This window comes from Hemibagrus wyckioides, linkage group LG01 (genome assembly GCF_019097595.1).
Source record: "Hemibagrus wyckioides isolate EC202008001 linkage group LG01, SWU_Hwy_1.0, whole genome shotgun sequence".
In the NCBI taxonomy this organism is placed as follows: Eukaryota; Metazoa; Chordata; class Actinopteri; order Siluriformes; family Bagridae; genus Hemibagrus; species Hemibagrus wyckioides.
The window spans coordinates 32,545,780-32,572,104 of NC_080710.1; the positions used below are offsets into that span (position 1 = coordinate 32,545,780).

Consider the following 26,325-nt stretch of genomic DNA (forward strand, 5'->3'; position numbering starts at 1 on the left):
TAGATTTCTGTTCAGCAGAGTGAGAAAGAAAGAAAGAAAGAAAGAAAGAAAGAAAGCAAGGATAGATAGATAGATAGATAGATAGATAGATAGATAGATAGATAGATAGATAGATAGATAGATAGATAGATAGATAGATTTTGTTTTACAGTTTTTATTAACAGATTCTGACCAATCAGAATGCAGAACTCAACAGTGCTTTAACAAAATATTAATACCACAAACACACACAAACACACACACACTCATGCTGATCAGTTAGAGCTTCACTCCTAAATGAATCTTATTGGCTAATCCTGATGTGTAGTGACAGATATCAGCTGTTGAGAGGAAGTGGTCAGACACTGAGAGGAAGTGGACATGGTGAGCTGCTGACCTGCTGGCTGGCGAGTGCTTTGGCTGATTCGGCCATCTTGGTGAGGCTTTTGGCGCATTCCACATCTGTCAGGGAAAAAGTTCAATTACACAACATCCTGCATGCAACAACTGTAAAAACCGAGAGTGGAAAATACACACACACACACACACATGATGATGATGACGGTTATAAATAGTCTAATATGTTGTGGTTTCGACGTCTGAAGCGGAGATTAAACAAACGCTCTCATTCTCTCTTTGTCACAGATGGTGTCCCACAGGGTTGTGTTCAGGGTCCGGTCCACTTCCAGATTTACTTTCACACACACACACACATCTAGCGCTCTCTTCTACGCCGATGACACGCTATACGAGAAGAGAAGACTTCCCAGCATGCTTGGCAGCGGTCACTCACCCATACTGAGGCGTTTGTCCACCCAGTTGAGCAGCTCCTTGGTGTATTTGGACCAGGCTTTAGCATAGAGGAGTGCCGACTCCACACCGCTCTCACTGCGCTGCAGAACATCGTCCAGCTCCAGCGCTCGCACGGGGGAGGCGGGACCTGAGCACACACAACCAACACACTCTTCAAGGTCACTAACTATCGAGCAGCTTCAGAAATTTGAGATGTAACGATAAACAGGTTCACTTCAAGCTGCTCAGAGCGGAAGAGTTAGCGCAGACGTGTGAGATCTGTGGAGTCAGGTTCAAAAATCGAGTACGATACAGCAACAATCCGAAATATATCCCGGAATTGGGCTGGAATCTCGGAATCTGGCTCCAGTCAACCGATCCTGCTAAAGCTTTATTAACGCTTATTCATTAAAATGTTAATTATTTTATCGAATCTATATGAGTCTTATTTCTTACCTGGAGGGTCATTTTTCTCAGGAACGTCTCCACCCAGCTCTACTGACAGGTTCTCTGAAGACTGAAAGAGGAGATGAAGAGATCACAAATCCTGCTTTCTGTTACAGATTAAACTCGCAGGTTCAACACTGGATAGGAAGACTCCCTCGTTCCAGCTCTCCATATTTTCACACAGCGCTGTTCCCTAATTAATCCTTTTTACCAGTACACTGTTTTTCCAATACACCACTGGAATGGACATGGAATTATGGGATGTTTTCAATCAGTGTAAAGAACTGAATGATGTTGTGTCTGTGGGTCTGATCTAAAACGACTCTATTTAGTTTCCAGTGTGTTTTAGACGTGTGTTTTTCCCTCTGTTGGAGAACCTTACACAGAATGTTACTGGGTGAAGATGAAATCTGAGCTGCTTTTTAGATGAACAAGCACTTGGAGAACATCTCAGAGAGCAGGAATGGGTTTGAGATCAACATTTACTTTGAAGATACAAACATTTGTGTGTGACAAAATAAACCGTTTTTGTTTTTCTGGATCTTTTCTCTGAATATATCACCCCTAGTAGTCTAAAAACAGAAATCCTTCTGAAACACTCCAAATTCTTAAAGTCCTGAGTGTCTACTTTCATATGAGCTTCATATTAACCTCCACTGTGGAGTGGAACATGACTAACACACTCAATCATCAACATGGACACAACAAAAACAGAAGGAAATTAATTCTTCAGCCTCTTTTGCCTTCTTTTGTCATTTTTTTTGCCACTACCTCACTCTCCCCATCACATGAGAGGGTGAACACTAGCATGTGCGTTCTCTGAGAATCCAGTGCTTTCGTTTCTCAAACTTTACTAACTGCCCTCTTCCACATACACAAGCTCACAACTGACCGTTAACTGATAATGATTAGAACCTGAGAGCTTCCTAATAACCTCCACTGTGGAGCAGAACATGAGAAATCTTTTCTAACAAACTTTCTTTCTTAGAATATGAATCATTTTCCTCCATCAGGTGACTCATGACTGTAAATAAACGAAGACATGGAGGTGTTAATGGAGTAAAACATCTGAGACACCTGCCACTGTGGAATTTCTTCAACACAACAGGTGACCAGCTCAGATTTCGTTGCAGGTGCACAAATCCTTTCTCTCTGTCACAAACGACCAAACTCTCACATTTGTGTTTCTCACACACACACACACACACACACAGATGTGAATTCACAAATGTTGCATAAATGAGTTGCACACATCCTGTAGAATATTTTCTCAAAACTTTACATTTTTTCTTCTATATGTTTCTAGTACATAAACACGTCCATATGTTTAACTGCTTGAATCTGCAGCTACGAGTCTCAAATGTTGCTTTATGAAAAGTTCACCATCTCAGAGGCTCCTTTATACAAATTAATAAATGTATAAATGAAAAAAAAAAAAAATTAATTTATCAATTTATTTATTTATTTATCAATTTAATATTTATTAATATTATATTACAATATTATTAATTAATATTAATTAATGAATGCAGCAAATGTGTAGAACAGCATGATCATCTATGTCCTGAACCGCACCAGAGCTTCTTCACTGAACTAAGATTCCCCTGATGACTTGCTCATTTTTATCAGAAAGATATTTTACAAACTGGAAAAATAAATCACTCCAGTTACTCCTCATTCTCATAAAACACTCAGTACACCAGTGCAAACTGACTGACTCACGCTCTATCTCATACTGTAGGTCAAACCGAGTCAGCCCTGCCTCCCTGAGACGTCCTACTGGGATGTAAGACGTCTCCTACAGTAGCTTTGCCCCTGTTGCCCCTCCTCCAGGTGATAGAGTGTGTGATATGGCATCAGCGTCTGGATGACTTACCCTGCTCCTGCGGGTCTGGGCGAGCCGCAAAGATGATCCGTTCTCTACATCGCCCATAAGGAAGTCAGACACTCTGCGAGAGACGGCAGAGAAACAGGAATAAAGAAGTCAGAACTTCTCATAAACAAACATGGCGTCTGGTTTTTGAGTCACCGGCGCTATCACACACAGGCACAGATAAATAAACCCCAGCACTAATCACAGACTAATCCGAGAGACCAGATGCAGGCACTTCCACTGCTGACTCAAATCCCCACACATGGTGGACGTCTCCATCCTGCCCCACTGGAGACTCCCTCTCCTGCCCCCGATGACTCACGACAGTTAAATGCCACTCACACATTGCCGAAGGTGAAGGCCAGCGTGTCTATGGACGAGTAGATCTCTCTGAACACCTCACGCTTGTTGTCTTCATTCACTTCCTTGAAGTTCACACCTGTCGGAGGTAGAGGTGTTAGCACTGGACAGAAAGATGGTTCTCAGAGGAACTTCTACAGTAAAGGATGTGATCTTAATGATATTTAATGTTGCTTACAAACTGGCTGCAATACAGTAATGTTTCAATAAACATGAAAACATATATTTATGTTTTACAATATTTTAGAAAATATCTCAAATAGCTTCAGACATCATTGAAATATGAAACTTGAAATTAAATAAAAATAAAAAAGAAAGAAAATATTTATTATATGGAATCATTCACACCTTAACTCAATACAATTTAATGAAAAATAATAATAAATAAATGAATAATTAAATCATGAAATAAATAAATAAATCTCTTTTTTCAGAAATTAATGTAATCAATTTAATTAATTAATTATTTTCATTCTGCAGGTTTTGGGGACATACACACTTGAGTTCAGCAATGTTGCTGTAATTCCATGTATACTACACACACACACACACACACACACCTAATTTTAATACAAATAGACTTTTTTTATCTGTTATAGCAAGTGCTCACTGTAAGTGGGTGTGGCTGAGCATTAACAGGTCACATGACATTGACTTGGCTATAGTCTGTATCTTTGCTAGAAACTCAATAACTTCACTAAAACAACTGAAACCTCACTTCTCTTACACATCCTGTTAAAAAGTTATCTATATTTTACTGTGTTTTGTAAAAAGATGTGTACAGTTTTGTAATAACTGACACTAAGAGCAGAAGGTTGTGAGTTCAAGTCCCTTGAGTGAGACCCTCCTCTCTGCTCGGCACAAGCGCAAGTTAAAATGAGTGAAAAGGTTCTGAAGATTAGTAGAGTTTCATAAACTACAAAGCAGAACCTCAGAGAAACGTAAGCACAAGTCCGAGTGTGTGTTATGTCGTAACCTGTTTCCTGTGTTGCATCTAAACGCCTTGATGGCAGAGACGGCGAGGGATGAAAACACCAGCGCAAATGAGCTGCAATCAACCGCCCACAATAAATTTCCTGTCAAACCCCATGTAGAAAAAATAAACGCAGCGAGAGAGCGAGCGCTCGTCTCCGCCAAACCCGCTGACGCCATCGGCATTCCAGAGATCTCGCTTCTGTCCCTGAGGCTTTCAGGAAATCTGAAACAGCCAAATGGGCGAGAGGTGAAGCCAGAACCCGTCCTCCTCCTCCAACTGAACTCTTACCTCCACACCTCCACCATCAGCAGGGAGAGTAGCGGTTACGGCTAAGCGTCTGTCCATCACTGGACTTCCAAACACTCGCTTCAACACGAGTCGTTTCAACACGTATATACGAATCTCTGCACTTAGGCTAAATATGACTCTGCTGCTAGTCTCCATCATGAGGAGGAGCTAATAGAAGCATGAACATGTAGATTTATTAAAAAAACCGGAAGGATTTCCATCTTGTAAAAGTCTTCGAAAATCTTCGAAAGAACGGTTAGGCATCTTCATAATCTCACCTGTTCATACCAAGCTAATCCATTCCCAGGAAACTTAGAAACGTATCCAAAAACAACTTTTCTCCATTTATTATTCTGACAAAATTTAGGTTTTGGATAAATTCCTCTCTAAAGCTCTAGTGATATCATTAAGAAAATATTTCAACAGTTAGCAAAAAATGTTTCCAAAGAATTATTAACCAGTTATTGATAAGAGCGTCTATTTACACAAAGAGTTTCTTGTGTGATCCTCCACAACGTGAAGCAGCTCCACATTTCCCAGACTTACCCACTGAGACACTTCCCATCCAGATACAGTACAAAAAAAAGGCCTGCTAGGTGGAAACAGGGCTCCTTACAATCCAAACAGGAGTCCTCAATGGAGCTGTAGATGTTTCCTCAAGTTTGTTGGGGGTTCATGTCCTCCACAAAAACAAAGAACGCAAGAGCACTAGCAGATACTCGACTCTGAAGCTTCCAGTTCTGATACGGATTCGTTTGTAAGATCAAGATGTCCGAACATATCCGAGTCTCCGTCGACCGTTCTCTACCTTCCTTCGTTATGGCCGACGGTCACGTCCTGTTTCCAACAACCACCCCAACTACCCCTTCCCTCCCCCCAGACAGGACATCCTGAAGCTCACGAGAACACAATGGCAGCTCGCCTCAGCCACTCAAAGCTTGAGCGTGGAAATTACATCACTATGTAAAAATGGGCATTGTTTTGCTTTTTCTTCTTCTTCTTCTTCTTCTTCTTCTTCTTTTATGCTTTCAGAGAAAACAGGCCCAAGTTCTAGCAGAGCTCCGTTCGAATGAATCCTGATAAAGTTCCTCGGAAAAGATGTAGATCATGACATGCGGATCAGAGCGGTGTTAACATTCATACTGATAAATGTGTGTGCTGTGGGACGAGCTGATCGCTTGGACACTTCAAAAGTTTTAAAGCAAACAGGACTTTGCTGAAAATCGCTGAAGTTTGTGTGGACAAATTAGCACATTGTTAATAAATCCAAGTCTTCGAGCCAAAAATCACATTTTCACAAAAGCTTCGCTCTCTTGGATATCAGTGTGTTCTAGAAAGTTCTGATCCGAGCTCTGTCCTAAATCTTAGACATTACATAGCTGACAATCCTAAATATCAGATTTATTCTGTTGAAAACAATGTTTTTTTTGTTTTTTATTAAACCTTCATCAGTGTTTATTTGTCTTCAAACATCCATGATGCTAAAAAAAGATTAGCATTAACATTATTCCATCCATAATGTTAACATCTATAAGGCTAAAACATTAGCAACTGCCATTTTGGCAGACGGCCTTAGCATCTTACAATTTACACAGCTAAAGGTCTAAGGGCCTTGCTCAGGGGCCCAGAGGTGGCAACTTGGTGGAGTTGGGATTCATACAACCTTCCAAGACTTTAAGCTAAGCTACCACACCCCTGCTAGCTCACATTGGCACTCCTCTTGCCTGCAGTAATTCTCTCTCTTTTTATTGGTCCATCAGCTGAAACCACAACCAATTTTTCCTAACTTTCCCGAAATTTCCAGCACTGTATAAATTAAATACACAAATTTATGAATTAATTTATAATCAATGAATTAATTATTTAATTATGTAATTAATAATTAATTACTTATTTTTTAATTTATTTTTAATTAATTCATTTTATTTAATTTTTATTTATTTAATTAATTCAAATCATTAAGAGTTTACTCCTGGTGCAGTGTGGTTAAGATTTATCGTTAATTCTTTAGCATTACCAGCACAAGCCTGCGCTCTTGCTACACAGCTATGGATCATGTACATTTAACACGCACTTTATTTTGTTTTTTTACTTCCCTCTCTTTTCATTTGTGAGAGTGTTGAAAGCACAGGAAATGTGATTAGATGTGGTAAAGCTGTACAGAAAGCTACACAGCCATGTGACTGTGTGAAAAACGGCTTATTCGACTGATCTGACAGCAAGACTGACTGAAGAAATGAAAATCTGACATCCGATGGGTGAACTCCTGGAATTAGATTCCAAGTATCCACAACTGGGAAGTGAGCTGAGGAGATGAACCTTAAAAAAGACCTGGAATTAGATTCCAAGTATCCAGAATTGGAAAGTGAGCTGGGGAGCTGTTGAGCTGGTGAGCGGTTCTTAGAAACCTTAGCTTCAGGAAAAGTTTCTTTAGCTTAGAATGTTCTCAGAAAGTCAGGGTTTTAGAGTATGGACTTGATTTGGTTTTTGAGAATTGATAAGAAATCCCAGCCTGGACAGGAGAACATCTAGACAGCTTCATCTCCTGCCTCTTCACCTCACTTCCAGCCGCTCTCTCTCCACCAGAGCGAACCCATTGAGCAACACTGCAGATGAACACTGCATTCTTGGCAGAACCATGGAGTCAGCTCTTCTGCAGAGAAAACCCACATCACCAAGACAGGAAGTGCAGATTTCCTCCTTATGAAACACAACACTTCCATCGTGGTGCGAGAAAAGCGCCTTGGCTTTCTGGAGTCCAACCAAAAACATCACTGAGCGGGGGGAGAGCGAGAGAAGGAGCGAGGGGGAAATTCCCTTCACCGCCCGGGAGATTTGCTTTATTTCCACAGAATACGTGATGCTGTGTGTGGAGATGTGTGGAAGGCAGGACATGTCAACATGGACACACAGTTTTCCCATCAGGCAGCAGTCCAGAACACCGTGTGGCGTCGCTGCTCCTCCGCTCCTGTGGGGTTTTTATCCTTTTCTAAATACACTGGAGCAGAGGCATTACCCCAGTCCTGCAGTGAGGGCAGGAATTAAACTCTAATGCTCACTAACACACCCTAACTCTGTGTGTGTGTGTGTTATGGTCTGTATCAACATGTATCAATATGTGTGTTGTGCATATTGTGTGTTGTGTATGTTGTCTATGTCGTGTGTGTGTTGTGTATGTTGTGTGTTGTGTATGTTGTCTATGTCGTGTGTGTGTTGTGTATATTGTGTGTTGTGTATGTTGTCTATGTCGTGTGTGTGTTGTGTATGTTGTCTATGTCGTGTGTGTGTTGTGTATGTTTGGTATGTAGTGTGTGTGTTGGGTGTGTTGTGTATGTTGTGTGTTGTGTATGTTGTCTATGTAGTGTGTGTTGTGCATATTGTGTGTTGTGTATGTTGTCTATGTAGTGTGTGTGTTGTGTAAGTTGTGTGTTGTGTGTGTTGTGTATGTAGTGTGTGTGTTGTGTATATTGTGTGTTGTGTATGTTGTCTATGTCGTGTGTGTGTTGTGTATGTTGTCTATGTCATGTGTGTGTTGTGTATGTTTGGTATGTAGTGTGTGTGTTGGGTGTGTTGTGTATGTTGTGTGTTGTGTATGTTGTCTATGTAGTGTGTGTTGTGCATATTGTGTGTTGTGTATGTTGTCTATGTAGTGTGTGTGTTGTGTAAGTTGTGTGTTGTGTGTGTTGTGTATGTAGTGTGTGTGTTGTGTATATTGTGTGTTGTGTGTGTTGTGTATGTAGTGTGTGTGTTGTGTATATTGTGTGTTGTGTGTGTTGTGTATGTAGTGTGTGTGTTGTGTATATTGTGTGTTGTGTGTGTTGTGTATGTAGTGTGTGTGTTGTGTATATTGTGTGCTGTGTATGTTGCCTATGTAGTGTGTGTGTTGTGTGTGTATGTTGTGTATTTTGTGTGCATTGGAGAGATAGTTAGACAGACAGACAGACAGACAGACAGATAGATAGATAGATAGATAGATAGATAGATAGATAGATAGATAGATAGATAGATAGATAGATAGAGAGATAGACCTCAAATCAACATGCCCACTCACACACACACACACACACACAAACTTTGAGTCTGTGGTCTTAGTGGTCACTGACGAGTCCGAACGTTTACGTGACTTTTCTGTAGGGTCCAGCAGAACCTCAGTCCTGACACACACCTGCAGTCTCTGTAAATGACCTCAAGGTGACACGGATACAGTTACAGTTTTCTCCACGGGAAGAACCTCGACAATAAGCGAGGACATGGCATAAAAATATAATGTATAAATATATGTTTAATATCGGACGGCACGGTGGCTTAGTGGTTAGCATGTTTGCCTCACACCTCCAGTGTTTGGGTTCGAGTCTTGCTCCTGCTCACTGTGTGTGTGGAGTTTGCATGTTCTCCCTGTGCTTGGTGGGTGTGCTCTGGTTTCCTCCCACAGTCCAAAGACATGCTTCTAGGCTGAGTGGAGTCTCTAAATTGCCTGTAGAGTGTGTGTGTGTGTGTGTGCCCTGTGATGGGTTAGCACTCCGTCCAGGGTGTATCCTGCCTTGATGCCCGATGAAGCCTGAGAGAGGCACAGGCTCCCCGTGACCCGAGGATAGAACGGATAAGCGGTACAGACAATGAAATGAAAATGTTTAATATCGACCTTAAACAAACCCACTTTCACATCTTGTATTATTACTAATGTATATTATTATTTACTATATTTATGATGTTCTAACCAGCATTAGTACACACACACACACACACACACACAAAAGTCCTAAAATATATTTTATTTTCAATCTATCTAGGGAAATTAATCATAAAGAATGTGGATATATATACACTACCAGTCAAAAGTTTGGACACACCTTTTAATTCAGTGTTTTTTGTTTAGGGATTTATTTTCTACATTCATTGGAGATTTCAGAACTATGAAATAACACACATGGACTTCAGTAATCCATATGTAATGACAACAAAAAACAGTCAGTTGTTATTTTAAGACACGAAGGTCAGGTGTTCTGGAATAGTTCTTGCAAGAACAGTATTGTCAAGTGCATTTGCAAAACCCATCAAGTCCCATGATGAAACTGTCTCACATGAAGACCATCCCAGTAAAGCAAGACCAAAACTGACCTCTGCTGCAGAGGAGAAGTTCATTTAGAGTGACCAGCCTCAGAAATCACCAATTAACAGCACCTCAGATTAGAGGCGTTATGAAGGCTTTACAGAGCATCAGTAGCAGACATATCTCAATATCAACTGTTCAAAGGACATTATTGTGGATTTCGGCCACCTTCAGCATTGTTTTACAACGTAGAGAGAAATAAACATCAGGAAAGACCATGGGATTAGAAGGTGTGTCCAAACTTTTGACTGGTAGTGTATAGTGTGTGTGTTTGTGTGTGTGTGTGTGTGTGTGTGTGTGTGTGGTCACATCATATGGTCACTCTGGCCCTCTGGTGGTCATGGGGGGAATGTACACATATAATGTACACATACGGAACTGGACACACACACAGAAAAGTGAATGGGAATGAATAGATGGCTGGTGTGTGTGTGTGTGTGTGTGTATAATATTCCATTAGGTAGGGTTTTACAGCCCAACTGTCAAAATAGTGCAGATCAAAATAACCTAGCTACATGTCTACACACACACACACACACAGTACAGCGTGACAGAGGAGAGTAGGCGGGGTCAGGTGTGACTGACCTTTGACCTTGGCGATGAGCGTGCCCGCTGCAGTGAGAATGTCCACTGAGTTGAGTGTTGGGTGTTTAGCGATCACACACTTCAACACACGCAGCAGCTCGCCCAGACGCTCATGAACCACCTGGTGCAGACAGTCCTGGTGCTCTGGAACACACACACACACACACACACACACACAGAGTGAGTAAAACAACACCTCTTTGAGTTAGTCACACTGAATAACAAGTTTATTAACAACACATTAAATGTACACAGTTACATGCACAGTACTCACAAACCTTACATACACATATAAACTTATGCACACACACAGACACACACAGACACACACACACACACACACAGACACACACACACACATTAAATGTACACAGTCTCATACACAGTACTCACGCCCTTGCATACACTTAGAAACTCAAGCACTCACAAACTGCATGCATTACCTGCACTTGTACACACACACACACACACACACACTGTATACAGCTATAACATTGGGAATATATTGTGTGTAAAGCACAATGAATGTGAATATACACTGCAAGCAGCTTTTGCAAATTTGACTGTTTGTTTGTTTGTTTGTTTATATAGTTGTAAATTTTACTTTATTGTTCATGAATAAAAGCTGAACTAAAAATCGTCTTGCTGTGAATTAATAACGAACAATACATCTGTGTGGGATGATGTCAGGACGTGGGATGTGGGATGATGTCAGGACGGGTTTGTGAAGTCTGGAGAACAAGTTTAAAGACGCGACTCCGGGTACAGATACCAAGCACACACACACACACACACACACACTGCAGACCTGTTAGCACTCGTCACTGTCTCGTTATTTCACTGTTACTCACTTCCTTTATTTACAAAAACACACATTCATGCCGGTAAACTGACAATAAGAGTGTAACTCACTGACTCACACACACACACACACACACTAACTAACTAACTAACTCATTCATTCATTAATTTAATCACTCACTCACTCACTCACTCACACATTCACTCACTCACACATTCACACATTCACTCACTCACACTCACACACTCACTCACACTTACACTCACACACTCACTCACTCACTCACACATTCACTCACTCACACTCACACACTCACTCACACTTACACTCACACACTCACTCACTCACACATTCACTCACTCACACACTCACTCACACACTCACACACTCACTCACTCACTCACACATTCACTCACTCACACTCACACACTCACTCACACTTACACTCACACACTCACTCACACACTCACTCACACACTCACTCACACTTACACTCACACACTCACTCACACACTCACTCACACTTACACTCACACACTCACTCACACACTCACTCACACACTCACTCACACACTCACTCACACACTCACTCACACTTACACTCACACACTCACTCACTCACTCACTCACACTCACTCACACACTCACTCACACATTCACTCACTCACACTCACACACTCACACACTCACTCACACTTACACACTCACACACTCACTCACTCACTCACTCACACTCACTCACACACTCACTCACACATTCACTCACACTCACTCACACACTCACTCACACATTCACTCACTCACACTCACACACTCACACACTCACTCACACTTACACTCACACACTCACACACTCACTCACACTTACACTCACACACTCACTCACTCACTCACACTCACTCACACACTCACTCACACATTCACTCACTCACACTCACACACTCACTCACACATTCACTCACTCACACTCACACTCACTCACACACTCACTCACACATTCACTCACTCACACTCACACACTCACACACTCACTCACACTCACACACTCACACACTCACTCACACACTCACACATTCACTCACTCACACTCACACACTCACACACTCACTCACACACTCACTCACACACTCACATATATCTTTATATCTTTATATTTATTATGGTGAGCAGAACCCACTCTTCCATTTTCAACATTAGCATTTCCACTTTGTGTAAATGAACCGAAGAAACAGAGTCACATTCACACGGAGCTATAAAGCTGCAGTCAGTAACGTCCCGCAAGGGGTCATGCTCCACACCCAGCATGCCTCTGGTTAGAGCCTTTAATCAGTCAGGGTCAATTAAGGACACTATTCTCTGAATGACAATCACACGTCCCCAAAAGCGAACAGCTTCCTTTCCTGCAGAACCTGCAGGCACCGCCAGCGGGGGAGGGGCAGGTAGTTAAAAAGGTATGAGACCTGTCTCAGGGTCCTCTACCCCTGTATGGTGAGCAGGGGAGACCCTATTAAAGCAAGGGGGAGCTTTAGAGTGGTGGAGTCTTGCTTTGTCCCTGCAGGTCATTCGCAAACATACCCTGGGGCCTCAAGACATCACACGTTTATGGTGTAATAAATCTGAGCACCAGCTTTTTAATGTTCAGCTCAGTCTGGGGCGATCCACAGTACGATTAATCCTGCAGGCTACAGCATATATTCACTATCAGAACGACTCTAATGAGAGGAATTAGGCTTCCTGCAGGGGGCAAAGCATGCCATTTTGCTGAGACAACAAGCTTTGTACACACGCATGCTTGCTTGACACACCGAGCGTCGTGGTGCACTGACACTGCATCATACATCGTGCAGCAGGGACTCCACCATCATCACCACCCACACCAACCAGTCAACATACATCTCACTCGCTACAGCCGTATTTCTGATTACCGTCTACCATTGATACCTTCTGAGCTAGCATCGACACGGCATGGAGGTGTCGGTGTGAGGTTGCTAAGCTTTAAATGTTTTCCAAGGTTCATTTCATCCTCCTTTACTGAGAGAAGGAGAAGGCTGTAGGTGGAGGAGGTCTTGAAGAAGCAGCATACTTGACCACTTTCCTAGCAACTGACCAGGTTACATGATTAACCAGAGATTAAAATGTTAGCATTTACAGAAACTCAGTTTAAAGTTTAGGCCTCAGATTTGCTTAAATCCAGATGCATGGCAAGGGGTTTGAGGAGGTTAAATTGGCTGTGCGGGGAAAAGGGTGTGTGTTGAGCTGGGGATAAAAGAAAATGCGGTACCTTCACATGTGTAGGAGGAAGAGAACGGAAATTAGCCAGTGACCAAATCATGAGACAATTTTAAGAAGTTAGCAAGAGATTTGACCAGAAGTCCTACTAGTCCTATGTTATCATCACTCACAAAAAAGTTGGTCACATATTGAAGTAAGGATACTGAATCTTATTCAAGTGTAGTAGATTCAGTGATATCAGCAAATGTCATATTGTTGCTTTGGTAATCTTGAAAACTTCAAAATAAATTCAAACAATTTGTTCGTTTTTTTATACAAATTAAACTCATAGCTGAAGCTATGACCGCTCCAAACTTTGGCTTCTGGGCAAAATGTGTTATTTATACTGTTAGCAATTTAGCAAAACAATGCTACATAAAACTGAAGGAAAACAAAGTGAATGACAGGGAAATAGAAATGATCTGTAGCATTTTTGTCATGTTTTGACTGAAAGAAGGTGATACATGACCAGAGGTCTGGGGTTCAGTATGATTTAGCAGTGTTTTTTCCTCTGCAAGCCTCTCTACTCAGTCATGCAGGGTAAAAAAGCCATTTGTATGACAGGGGTAATGGGGTGGGGGTGATATTCATCCTGACAGTGATGAAGTGCGAGCTGGACTGCTATTGTCCAACATTAAACACCTGCCTGCACTGTGAATACTAAAACCTCAAAAAACCCTGACTGAGGCGTTTATGACCTTGGCATCATGTTAGTAATGTATAGAAATGATGAAAACGCCTCCGCTACGCTCTTCTGGCACCTCGGCAGGTCCATGTCGATTTCAAACCGAAATATACAGTGAGTCATATAGCGACCATATAATCCGTATGCGCCGAGAGCTCTCATTAGGCTAATTACACCACGCTCAGAATCCTAATTCCATCTGCCGTGGAAAAGGAATGTCTGAAGAGGCGAATCTGAGAACAAAATAACAGCAGTTTCTCAATCAGGGGTTCTTTTGGTTTCTAAGAGTTTTGGGCGTTGCATTCAGTATTCCCATGAAAATATTCAGAAATCCACTCTGCTGGCCAAGAACGTGTCTATGCTTGGGTATGTACTCTTTTGCATGTAAATGAGATGCTTAGCATGGAGTCGGGAATGTGCTTTTTTCTCACAAAAATGAACAGGAGGCCCAGAGTAAAAGAAAGTGCAAACGAAAACACAAGCCCTCGAGAGTGAGACAGATAGTGAGAGAAAGTCTGGACGGCAGCATGAGATAAAGCAGAATGGGAAGAGAGACAGACAGACAGAGAGAGAGAGAGAGAGAGAGAGGCCTCTTTTTCCTGATCAGTGGGTCGTAAGCTACACCGTGCCCTTGCATTCCAGATCTGCTTGACTGAAGACAAGAGTCTCCCACCGAGCTCCACCAATGACCCAAACCTCCAGATAGCCAGTAGAGCTTGATATGATAAAAGAAACCCAGCAGCAATAGAAGAATTTGAAAAGAGCTGAAAAGAAGAGGAAATTGTAAGTGTATGGGATGTATAATTCAGCAAAAAAAGCAACTGAAACAAGTAGAAACAGTGGCTTGATGGTTAAGGTTAAAGGTCCGTGTTTGTCACTGGAGGATTGCAAGTTCTAAAAAGGTTAGTCCCTTGAGACCCTGAACTAGTGGGTCACACTAGTGCTGACCCTGTCCTCTGAACCCAGATTCCTTTCAAGTTGAAATATTTGAAGCATTTTATTGCACTGTACACAAGTGTATTTGGATAATGATGGGGATATATCCTCTGTTCTCAAAAAATTTGAACAAACCGCTATGGACAGGAGATTAGGAATGGAGTTAAGTAACAGTTGGATAGACTGTCCACTAAGTAAATGGCTAGCTTCTTAGAGCTCAATCCTTTTTTATATTTATCCATTTGGCAGATGATTTTTACCCAAAGCAGCTTATAATTCAAGCCTAATATAAATCTGAGCACTTGTTCAGTGGTTGTTTAAGGACACGCCATTGGCAAACACAGAACATTACTAGCATAGAGCCTTACTCTTTTAGTGACCACTGCCCAAACCTCAGAATGTGCCATATCAAAAGGCAAAGTACAAAACCTGAGCTCAAATTAGGCTAATTACCTGGCTCCAGCCACCAGAAAAAATCTATGTGTAGGTATATAAGACAAGACTGTAGTAAGATGGAAGGTGATTATGTTATACAATGGAAACTTGGCATACAAATGCTCTCCCTTACAAATTTTCACCTTAAGAATTGAAATTTTGCAAGAAATTTGTATCAGCATACAAGACATTTTGTGGCATACGAACGAACCAAACCAAACCGAACCGAATACCGGCTAAGTTGTGCGTACGTCTGGGAGCCGTTCAAAACTTGTTAGCATCAGTGGAAAGCCAAGCGCAGAGGGTTTACAAATTTTCCTAATTTCTCTTCACTCAGTGAAAGCTGTTTGGAAAGAGTCACCCCACAATACCAACGTTGCCTTTGAGATGCGTTCAAAAGCTACATAACTTTTGGGGTGTTGTTTTGTTGATAGATTGGTGGTGTGAGCGGTCTGTTCTATTTTTAGCCCAAGTTTGGTGGCAGGACTTCCTGTGAGGAGCCTTGACATGGAATACTTGGCTTGGGTCAGTTCTTTGTAAGCAGCCATACAGTTTACATACGCTTCGTATTGGGAATATTGGTCATATTTTTTGGGGGGGCTGGAACGGATTATCTGCATTTACGTTATTTCTTATGGAATAATTCATTTCGCAATATAAAATTTCACCTTAAGAACTCGCTTCCTAGAACAAATTAAATTCCTTTGCCGAGGTTCCACTGTAATATGTTATACTGAATGAATGGTGAAAATGGTCAGGTAAGGTGTTATCAACAAGTAAAATGATTTATGAGAGATTTATGGGACTTGTTGACTTATCAAAACATTTTCTTATCTTAATTATTGTTTAGATTTATTCATTCACATTAAGAAAGGTGAGAGTCAGTGTGAGAAGTATAAGTGATCGGGTTGAAATCAAGAAAGATGCTTGAAGTAAAGATGGATACACATGGATTGTCCAGAAAACTCTTCTTTGCTCCAAACACATACCCTTACCCCTTTCCTACTGCCCCATGTACAGAAGAAGAGGTGGGTGTATCAGACACTCTGCTGCCCTGGGGAGTCTTTATACTTGGTCTGCTTGTTGTAAATTTTATATCACTGATGCAAGAGCGTAAGAGGGACACAGCTCTGGCAAAAGCAGCTGCTTTTCTTCATTAGCTTGGCCGATGATACAGCGTTGTGATCTCACTGAAACGAGGTTGTTGACTCTTTCCACTTGTTGCCAGGACGGCTTGATCGGTTTCCCAGGCTTCAGACCTCTCAAGTCAAAACAGCCTGTTAATCTGCAACCACTGCACCTGCTTCCACTTGTACAAGGAAATTATTGCAAAAAAGAAAAATCCCATTAGCCTGAAACTAATGAAAATGATAAAGCTTTCCCTTTCTGGCAGGGCAGAGTGGACAGGTTGGGCTCTGGAGTCCCTCTCTTCATGAGGGGATTTGTCAAGATTAGCTATGTCCTGGGATCCCATTTGGGCTGGTTAAATTTGACCTTAATCCAGCGCTAGAAGTTTGCTCTGAAGAGTTCCTCTAATCCAATCTACTGGATAAAAATCACCATCTTGTTTGCTAGTTCAAGTTAAGGAGAGGTTGATCATATCGGTCATCTTGTTTTCCAAAGGTTCTCTCAGAAGGGACTATGTTTCTGCAAGGTTAGAGTGGTTTGTTTCTGTTGTTTGAAGAGCTATTTACATTCCTTTGTTGCATTTAACACAAGGGTATAATTCTGGCAAGCACCACAGGTGAGTGAAGGTTTACCTCCTCCCCAAACTTCTTGCAAATGCGTCATTCCCCACTGTGGATGGAAAAGTGAAAGCTTGCTTGATCATTCGAGCTGTTAGAAACACAATAGGCTTAGAGGAAGTGGAAAATTAAGGCCCTTTATTAAAGACCAACAATCCATGATCTGAACTTCTACAAAGGTGATACTAAGCAATAAGCATTGCTAACTGTTGTTAAAAAAAACAAGCAATTAGCGGATAACCAAAATCCTGAGGAGGCAAAGCGATGCCAGGTGAGATTTAGCAGCTGAAGAAAATAAAAAAACTAAGAGAACCAACAGAAGGGTTTTCTAATCAACAGCAACCAGAGTCCACTCAAAGTTCTCTCAGATCTCTCTCAGAGTTTTCTCAGGTCTCTGTCAGACCTCTCGCAGAGTTCTATCAGATCTCTCACAGAGTTCTCTCAGAGTCCTCTCACAGTTCTATCAGATCTCTCTCAGAGTTTTCTCACAGTTCTCTCAGACCTCTCTCACAGTTCTCTCAGAGTTCTCTCACAGTTCTCTCAGATCTCTCTCATGAGTTTTCCCCCAGTTCTCTCTGAACTCTCTCAGAGTTCTCTCAGATCTCTCTCAGAGTTTTCTCAGTTTTCTCACAGTTCTCTCAGAGTTTTCTCAGATCTCTTTTAGTTCTCTCACAGTTCTATCAGATTTCTCACAGTTCTCTCACAGTTCTATCAGATATCTTATAGAGTTCTCTCAGGAATTCTCTCAGTTCTCTCACAATTCTCTCAGACCTGTATCAGAGTTCTCTTAGAGTTCTCTCAGCTCTCTCTCAGAGTTCTCTCACAATTATGCCAGACCTGTCTCAGAGTTCTCTCAGATCTCTCTCAGAGTTCTCTTAGAGTTCTTTCAGCCCACACATTACACCATTCCACAAAAGACCAAGAAGGACACGTTAATGTACACAACTCGTCTTGGTACCCTTTCCCGTAACAAATTTCACCCAGCCCAACAGAAGCCATAACCATAAATCTACAGAGAGAGAGAGAGAGAGAGAATCTTCTTTAGATGCATAGTAAGAAGGAACCTACAAATCTTCTACTTAAGTGTTGATGGTCATTAAACTCAGCAAGCTGATACAATGTGACCACCCACACATTACACATGTACACACACATTACACATGTACACACACATTACACATGTACACACACACACATTACACATGTACACACACATTACACATGTACACACACATTACACATGTACACACACACACATTACACATGTACACACACATTACACATGTACACACACATTACACATGTACACACACACACATTACACATGTACACACACATTACACATGTACACACACACACATTACACATGTACACACACATTACACATGTACACACACATTACACATGTACACAAACACACACACACATTACACATGTACACACACATTACACATGTACACACACATTACACATGTACACAAACACACACACACATTACACATGTACACACACATTACACGTGTACACACACAGACACACACATTGCACATGTACACACACAGACACACATTATACATGTACACACAAATACACACATTATACATGTACACACACAGACACACACATTACACATGTACACAAACACACACACCTGTAATTCACACATGTACGCAAACACACTCACACATGTACACAAACACACACCCTTAATTTACACATGTACACAAACACACACTTACACATGTACACAAACACATACCTGTAACTTACACATGTACACAAACACACACACACATGTACACAAACACACACCTGTAACTCACACATGTACACAAACACACACCTGTAACTGACACATGTATGCAAACACACACCTGTAACTGACACATGTATGCAAACACACACCCGTAACTGACACATGTATGCAAACACACACCTGTAACTGACACATGTACACAAACACACACCTGTAACTGACACATGTATGCAAACACACACCCGTAACTGACGCATGTATGCAAACACACACCTGTAACTGACACATGTATGCAAACACACACCCGTAACTGACACATGTATGCAAACACACACCCGTAACTGACACATGTATGCAAACACACACCTGTAACTGACACATGTATGCAAACACACACCCGTAACTGACACATGTATGCAAACACACACCTGTAACTGACACATGTATGCAAACACACACCTGTAACTCACACATGTACACAAACACACACCCTTAATTTACACATGTACACAAACACACACTTACACATGTACACAAACTCATACCTGTAACTCACACATGTACACAAACACACAATCACACACGTACACAAACACACACCTGTAATTCACACATGTATGCAAACACACACCTGTAACTGACACGTATGCAAACACACACCTGTAACTGACACGTATGCAAACACACACCTGTAACTGACACGTATGCAAACACACACCTGTAACTCACACATGTACACAAACACATACCTGTAACTTACACATGTACACAAACACACACCCTTAATTTACACATGTACACAAACACACACTTACACATGTACACAAACACACACTTACACATGTACACAAACTCATACCTGTAACTCACACATGTACACAAACACACAATCACACACGTACACAAACACACACCTGTAATTCACACATGTATGCAAACACACACTCACACATGTACACAAACACACACCTGTAACTTACACATGTACACAAACACACACCCTTAATTTACACATGTACACAAACACACACTCACACATGTACACAAACACACACCTGTAACTCACACATGTACACAAACACACACCTGTAACCTTCACACGCATGCTCATAGACATGTGTAAGTTCATACACACCTCATTTGCATGTTCCTAGACACCTCTTATTTACATAAGCATGCTTGTAGACACCTTGGACCTACATATGCATGCTTGTACACAACCAGTAGGCACCTGGAACTTCCATGTGTACGCTCAGAGACAATCATGACGTCCATGTGTACGCTCAGAGACAATCATGACGTCCATGTGCACGCTCAGAGACAATCATGACGTCCATGTGCACGCTCAGAGACAATCATGACGTCCATGTGCACGCTCAGAGACAATCATGACGTCCATGTGTACGCTCAGAGACAATCATGACGTCCATGTGTACGCTCAGAGACAATCATGACGTCCATGTGTACGCTCAGAGACAATCATGATGTCCATGTGTACGCTCAGAGACAATCATGACGTCCATGTGTACGCTCAGAGACAATCATGACGTCCATGTGTACGCTCAGAGACAATCATGATGTCCATGTGCATGCTCAGAGACAATCATGACGTCCATGTGTACGCTCAGAGACAATCATGACGTCCATGTGTACGCTCAGAGACAATCATGACGTCCATGTGTACGCTCAGAGACAATCATGACGTCCATGTGCACGCTCAGAGACAATCATGATGTCCATGTGCATGCTCCAGGTTGCAGAATCAGCCTGAAGACTCATTTGAAACCACATATATGACTCAGCTGTCTAGAGGAAGTTCATTCCACCATCTTGGTGCCAGAACTGAGAACAGCCTTGGTGCAGGTCTTCCTCAAACCTTGAGAGATGTTGGGACCAGTCCAGCAGTGCTGGAGGATCAGAGGGTTCAGCCTAGCAACAAGGTGGCATTAGAGCCCCAAGTGTTTACACCTGTAACCTAAATTTGCATGCTTGTACACACCTATAACATACATGTGCATACTTGTAGACACTTGGACACCTGTAACTTGCCCAAGCATGCTTGTAGGCACCTGTAACTTATTTGTGTATGCTCATAAGACTCCTGTAGCTTATCTCAGCATGCACACCCATGCTTGCTTCCATTATTAGGCTCTTTAGATCTTCTTTTTGTAGCTTATTCTTTCCATCTTGCTTCTCCAGATGTAGAAACTTCTCTCTCTCTCTCTCTCTCACCAGGGTGCCATTTTAAATACCCCAGCCATATATACAATACCGAAATCTCCCACTGAACCCTAATCTCCCTGCATGCTCCGTATGACTGACCGTCTGAATGTGCCGAGGAGGGGGTAGGGGACAAGACAATTCCACTTATGTTTTAAACATCCCTCCCCCTTCCAGCCCCAACCCCCTAGTCTTGTTACTCATTAAAGCTAACCGCATGCTTCATAAGGGATCTGTAAAAGCACCCTGAGAATGTTTACAGCAGACGAGCCGGAGTATGCAACCAGATCTTCAAAGGGAGCGTGAGATCTAAGCAACCCGAATCTCCGCTAGTCTAATTTACAGTGGCTTTAATTTAGGGCGTGCTCGCGCAAACGCAGCTCTATTTCTCTATTAAAGAATTAGCTGAAAGGCCTTACAGTCAATTTTTTTTCAATCTAAGGAGGACACATAACCCGATAGAATCCAAAAACCAAACAAGGCTGAGGTACAGTGGCATTCTAAAGCTTGTAAACCAGTGAAAAAAGGAAAAAAAGTCAGCCAGAGGCTAATTTTAGGCCGACGATTCACAAGGGACGATTTGAGCCACAAATCACTGAAACAGCATGGAGGTTCTCTCAAGGGGCGATTGTGCCACTGCTATTTTCCCACAAAGAAGAGAGAGTCTCAGTCAGTGAGAAAAATTGAGATGGAGCGAGACAGACGGAAAGAAATAAACACATTTTTCTACATGGTTATTTTCCCAAACAATCCAGCAGGCATGCGCAATAGCAGATGGAATCACGTGTGCAGGCTGTTTCTATAGCAAGCTTCTATATTTCAGATATTATTATACATTACATGTTTTTTGGTGTATTTTAAACACTTACTTTTGTTATAGATTTGTTTTGAACATGAGAAAAGATAGACAAACATTCAAAATTATGGTTTTGAAATGTAATCAAGTCCCTAAATCTAAATTTTTTTAAAATGCAAATTAAGTCAAATGTGAAGTTCTTGGGATTCTCAATAAAATCTAGTCCCTTTCAGAGAGTCAAGCAAATAAAATATATATTTTTCCATTCAAATAGAGAGTTTAGCTAGCATAACTGTTTAGATAATGCTTCAGCTAATCCTATACCAATGCTAGCCAGAGTTAACTGCTTATAAGTATTTACATAGCTATTTTAGTAGAACAGAAACACTTTAGATGCACTCGTTATTGTTTGTTTCCTGTATTTGTCTTGATTGTGAAAGATTTGACAAAAATGTATGATTATTAAAGGCTTTTCTGTGATACAGGATACGTCATTTTCCAGTTTCCAGTGTTAGATCCTTTCTAAGGGTTTAAACTAACTTATATATAAAATTCTTTATATATATATATATATATATATATATATATATATACACTACCAGTCAAAAGTATGGACACACCTTTTAATTCAATGTTTTTTGTTTAGGGATTTATTTTCTACATTCTAGAACAATACTGGAGATTTCAGAACTATGAAATAACACACATGGACTTCAGTAATCCATATGTAATGACAACAAAAAACAGTCAGTTGTTATTTTAAGACACGAAGGTCAGGTGTTCTGGAATAGTTCTTGCAAGAACAGTATTGTCAAGTGCATTTGCAAAACCCATCAAGCCCCATGATGAAACTGTCTCACATGAAGACCATCCCAGTAAAGCAAGACCAGAACTGACCTCTGCTGCAGAGGAGAAGTTCATTTAGAGTCACCAGCCTCAGAAATCACCAATTAACAGCACCTCAGATTAGAGGCGTTATGAAGGCTTTACAGAGCATCAGTAGCAGACATATCTCAATATCCACTGTTCAAAGGACATTATTGTGGATTTCGGCCGCCTTCAGCATTGTTTTACAATGTAGAAAGAAATAAACATCAGGAAAGACCATGGGATTAGAAGGTGTGTCCAAACTTTTGACTGGTAGTGTATAAATATATACATATATATATATATGTTTTCTCATCATAAATGTTAAGCACTAAGTCAATATTTTCAACAATACTTTATACAAAGAGTTTATGCTAACTGCAAATCAGAAATATCTGATCAGATTATCTAAATATCCATCGTATCTCGAAAATTATATTATACTCTGACAGAATTTATGACGATGAATCAACACTATGTGATAAGATACTCGGTGTTACACATGAGAGACGGCTGCGATCGGCTACGTGCTGAGTTTCACAAGCAAGTGATTTCTAGCAGAACATTAAAATCCTTCCGCTTTGACAGCATCTCCTTTTTCATGGAATTCCTGCACGCTTCACCTTTGACCTGATTGTCATTGAATACTCATGTTTCAGATTTGGATTAAAATTCTAACATTTGTGTTTAGGATTGTTTTTTAAAAAATATCAAAACCAATCATTTTGTACGAAGATTTGTTTGGATTTAAAGTGAAAATCTTACTTCATAAGCAAAGAAAATACCAAGACACATGTAAATAGCTATAGTTTGAATATCTGAAATTCTTTTTCAGATCCTTTTATCAGCTTCCATAAATGTTTAGCCTGCATTTGATAAAGGCAACACTGAGCCTACTGTATCTACACACAATCACACGGGAAGCCAGAAAATAATCATTCCCAAAACATTACCTGGCCTCCTTCCAAGAACTTGTCCACAAGGACGTACTGATGTTATCGCTTCTACCTGCTGGTTGCACAAGGCCTGGACAGAATCCACCAGCAGCAGCGTCTGTTAAATATTACTATAAAATAAAGGTGTCCATTGATTCTGTGAAACATTCAGTGACTGGAGCTATTTTTTCTCCAGCCTAATGAATGAAGTCATCCAGTAGCAATGACTCGGTTTACTGATTTACTGAAAGTGTTTCCAGAATATGTGTGTGTGTCTGTGTGTGTGTTTGTGTGTGAACATAATTTGCAAATGACTCCTGATAAGTATAAAGAGATATTGTAGATATTGCTGAGGAGCCGGAGCGAAACGTTAAAGAGCGTGATCTGTGGTTCTGCCTATTAGAAAGATTTACACTAAACATTTCTGTCCTAAATTTGACCCTGAAAAGATTGAAAGTGATACTGAGAACGCAAACCGAATGTAATTTCATTCATCGCTCAGAAATACACTGACCAGAAAAGATAAACAATCCTGTACCGAGTGAGCGTAGAGATGATATTAATCACCCGAGCCTGAGCTTGGAGAACATGTAGAAAAAGCTAAATAAATGAGACAATTCATAACCAGGGTTTATTTTTTTTCTCTTTTTGTTGGTCCGGATCTCTAGGATACGTGGCATTTCAACAGTTCTACAGCTCGGTGCTTTGGTTCAGTTCTCACAACTACAAAAAAAGCATCTGGAAACAGACGTTCCTCAGATGTTCTGTCATTGATGTGTTCTTACCTGTATAACGAACTATACCGTGGAGAACAAACCAGGGTTCTGTTCAAATGGACTACAGGACTTCATACAGGTGAAAGCCTCAGTGAATGGGTCACAGTGTCAAGGGCATGTCTCTTTATGAGCAATAGTTAAAATGATCGGAAGGTTGTGAGTTCAAATCCCAGGACCAGCAAACTGCCACTGCTGGGCTCTTGAGCAAGACCTTTGACCCTCAGGTGCTTTAATGAGATGAACTTGAGTCACTCTGGAGAAGGAGGTCTGCTAAACACTGAAAGTGTCTCACACTTTTATATCTAAAGGATGGTATGTCATATTAAGGGACTTAAACAAACATGTGAGTGTATGTTTACATGGTTTGCACATTGTGACGTTTGGTAAAGAATGATGATCTCCATGAATTACTGGTGCTAGAAAACATTGAACCTGTAACACATCTGGATTGATGTTGGAGAATCACTGCTGTCAAACCCTCACACCTCATTCGTCCACAGTGTTCACACCTTAGATCTCAAAAAGGTCAGAAAGAGATGCGCAAGATATGCAAATGACTTTCTGTGCTGCTGTTCATAGCACATCCCACTGAGTGACACGGCCGTCGAGTTCCTCCTCAACAAACACTGATCTCTAGATATCATCTGATCTGGTTATGTTCTGGACTTCATTCACACTTTAGTACACCTGACCCATTCAACTTTATATCAACTTTCCCGCCATTTCCACTCCACCGTCACACACCTCCGTCTCATAAAACAGACCGGGCTTTATAAATCTGTTAGGGTCACCGCTGGATGTGAAAGGCTCCAGGAGATCGCTCCCCATGTGACCTTAACTCGTTTAAATACCACAAGACCACACAGACCCCCCAAAATATCCTCACAATGGGAGGCTGGAAATCTCATTTAGCCAGTCAGATTTGAGCCCCAGGGGCAGGACGGCCTGGGGCACATAGCAGGGTTGACCTGGGAGCAAGGGAGGAGACTAATCCCCCTTACGGACCTCGCTAATGGAGCCTTCCACTTTGATGGGACGTTTTCCAAAGCATTCTTGTTAAATTAGCAGGTTCAACCTTTCTGGTTCCTTTAAGCCATAATGGAGGTTTCATCAGAAAATAATTGAGCTTTAACAGGATAGTTAAATTAGATAGTCTAATCTCCGGTTTAATCTGGAGATTAGACTGATCTATTAAACTTCTATTATAGGAATTCAAGCTGTGGTTATCTGCGTACAGTAGAAACGATTGTAAAGCAGGAACAGGAGAACAGTGGAGATATCAGATCCCACGTCAGGGGGGTGAAGTCGAACTGGATGATGCATTATGATGCTAGAATCTCAAAACTGCTATGAATCTATACATTTCTGAGATATACCCAGTGTAATGTTTATAATATACGATTGCAATCTGAAGTTAACACACGATTATTTCACATTAGTTATTCAGTAAGAATGTTTTCTGTAAGGAGATGTTGATGTAACGTATGGAAGGAGTCTCCAGTGTCAGTGCCTTGTACCAGACATAAAGCTGTAACTTCTGTTCGAGAAAAACACTCACTGCTGTAACAGCAGCTCCACCTGGTCATAGATTATTCCCCTAGTCTGAAAACTTCATCTTACATTGTTATAGCAACCAGTGATGTTTCTACTGGACGTTTGAGTAGCTTCAAACCAAAATGTCTGAAAATGAG

The 26,325-nt window shown here is 41.2% G+C and overlaps 1 protein-coding gene across 6 annotated transcripts in view; it reads right to left on the reverse strand.

Annotated features, from left to right (window-relative positions):
• arhgap29a (Rho GTPase activating protein 29a) overlaps positions 1-26,325 on the reverse strand; it is a 60,056-nt gene that overhangs the window by 19,281 nt on the left and 14,450 nt on the right. For 3 of the 6 annotated variants that reach the window (XM_058390836.1, XM_058390830.1, XM_058390846.1), the window contains 6 exons: positions 10,411-10,554; positions 3,434-3,530; positions 3,095-3,167; positions 1,228-1,288; positions 773-919; positions 377-441 (listed from right to left, as the gene is read on the reverse strand). In XM_058390836.1, coding sequence (XP_058246819.1) covers positions 377-441; positions 773-919; positions 1,228-1,288; positions 3,095-3,167; positions 3,434-3,530; positions 10,411-10,554 — 587 coding nt within the window. Of the gene's footprint in view, positions 1-376; positions 442-772; positions 920-1,227; positions 1,289-3,094; positions 3,168-3,433; positions 3,531-4,715; positions 4,739-5,261; positions 5,567-10,410; positions 10,555-26,325 lie in introns of those variants that run through there. The other 3 variants (XM_058390839.1, XM_058390852.1, XM_058390857.1) reach the window with 3 other exon arrangements.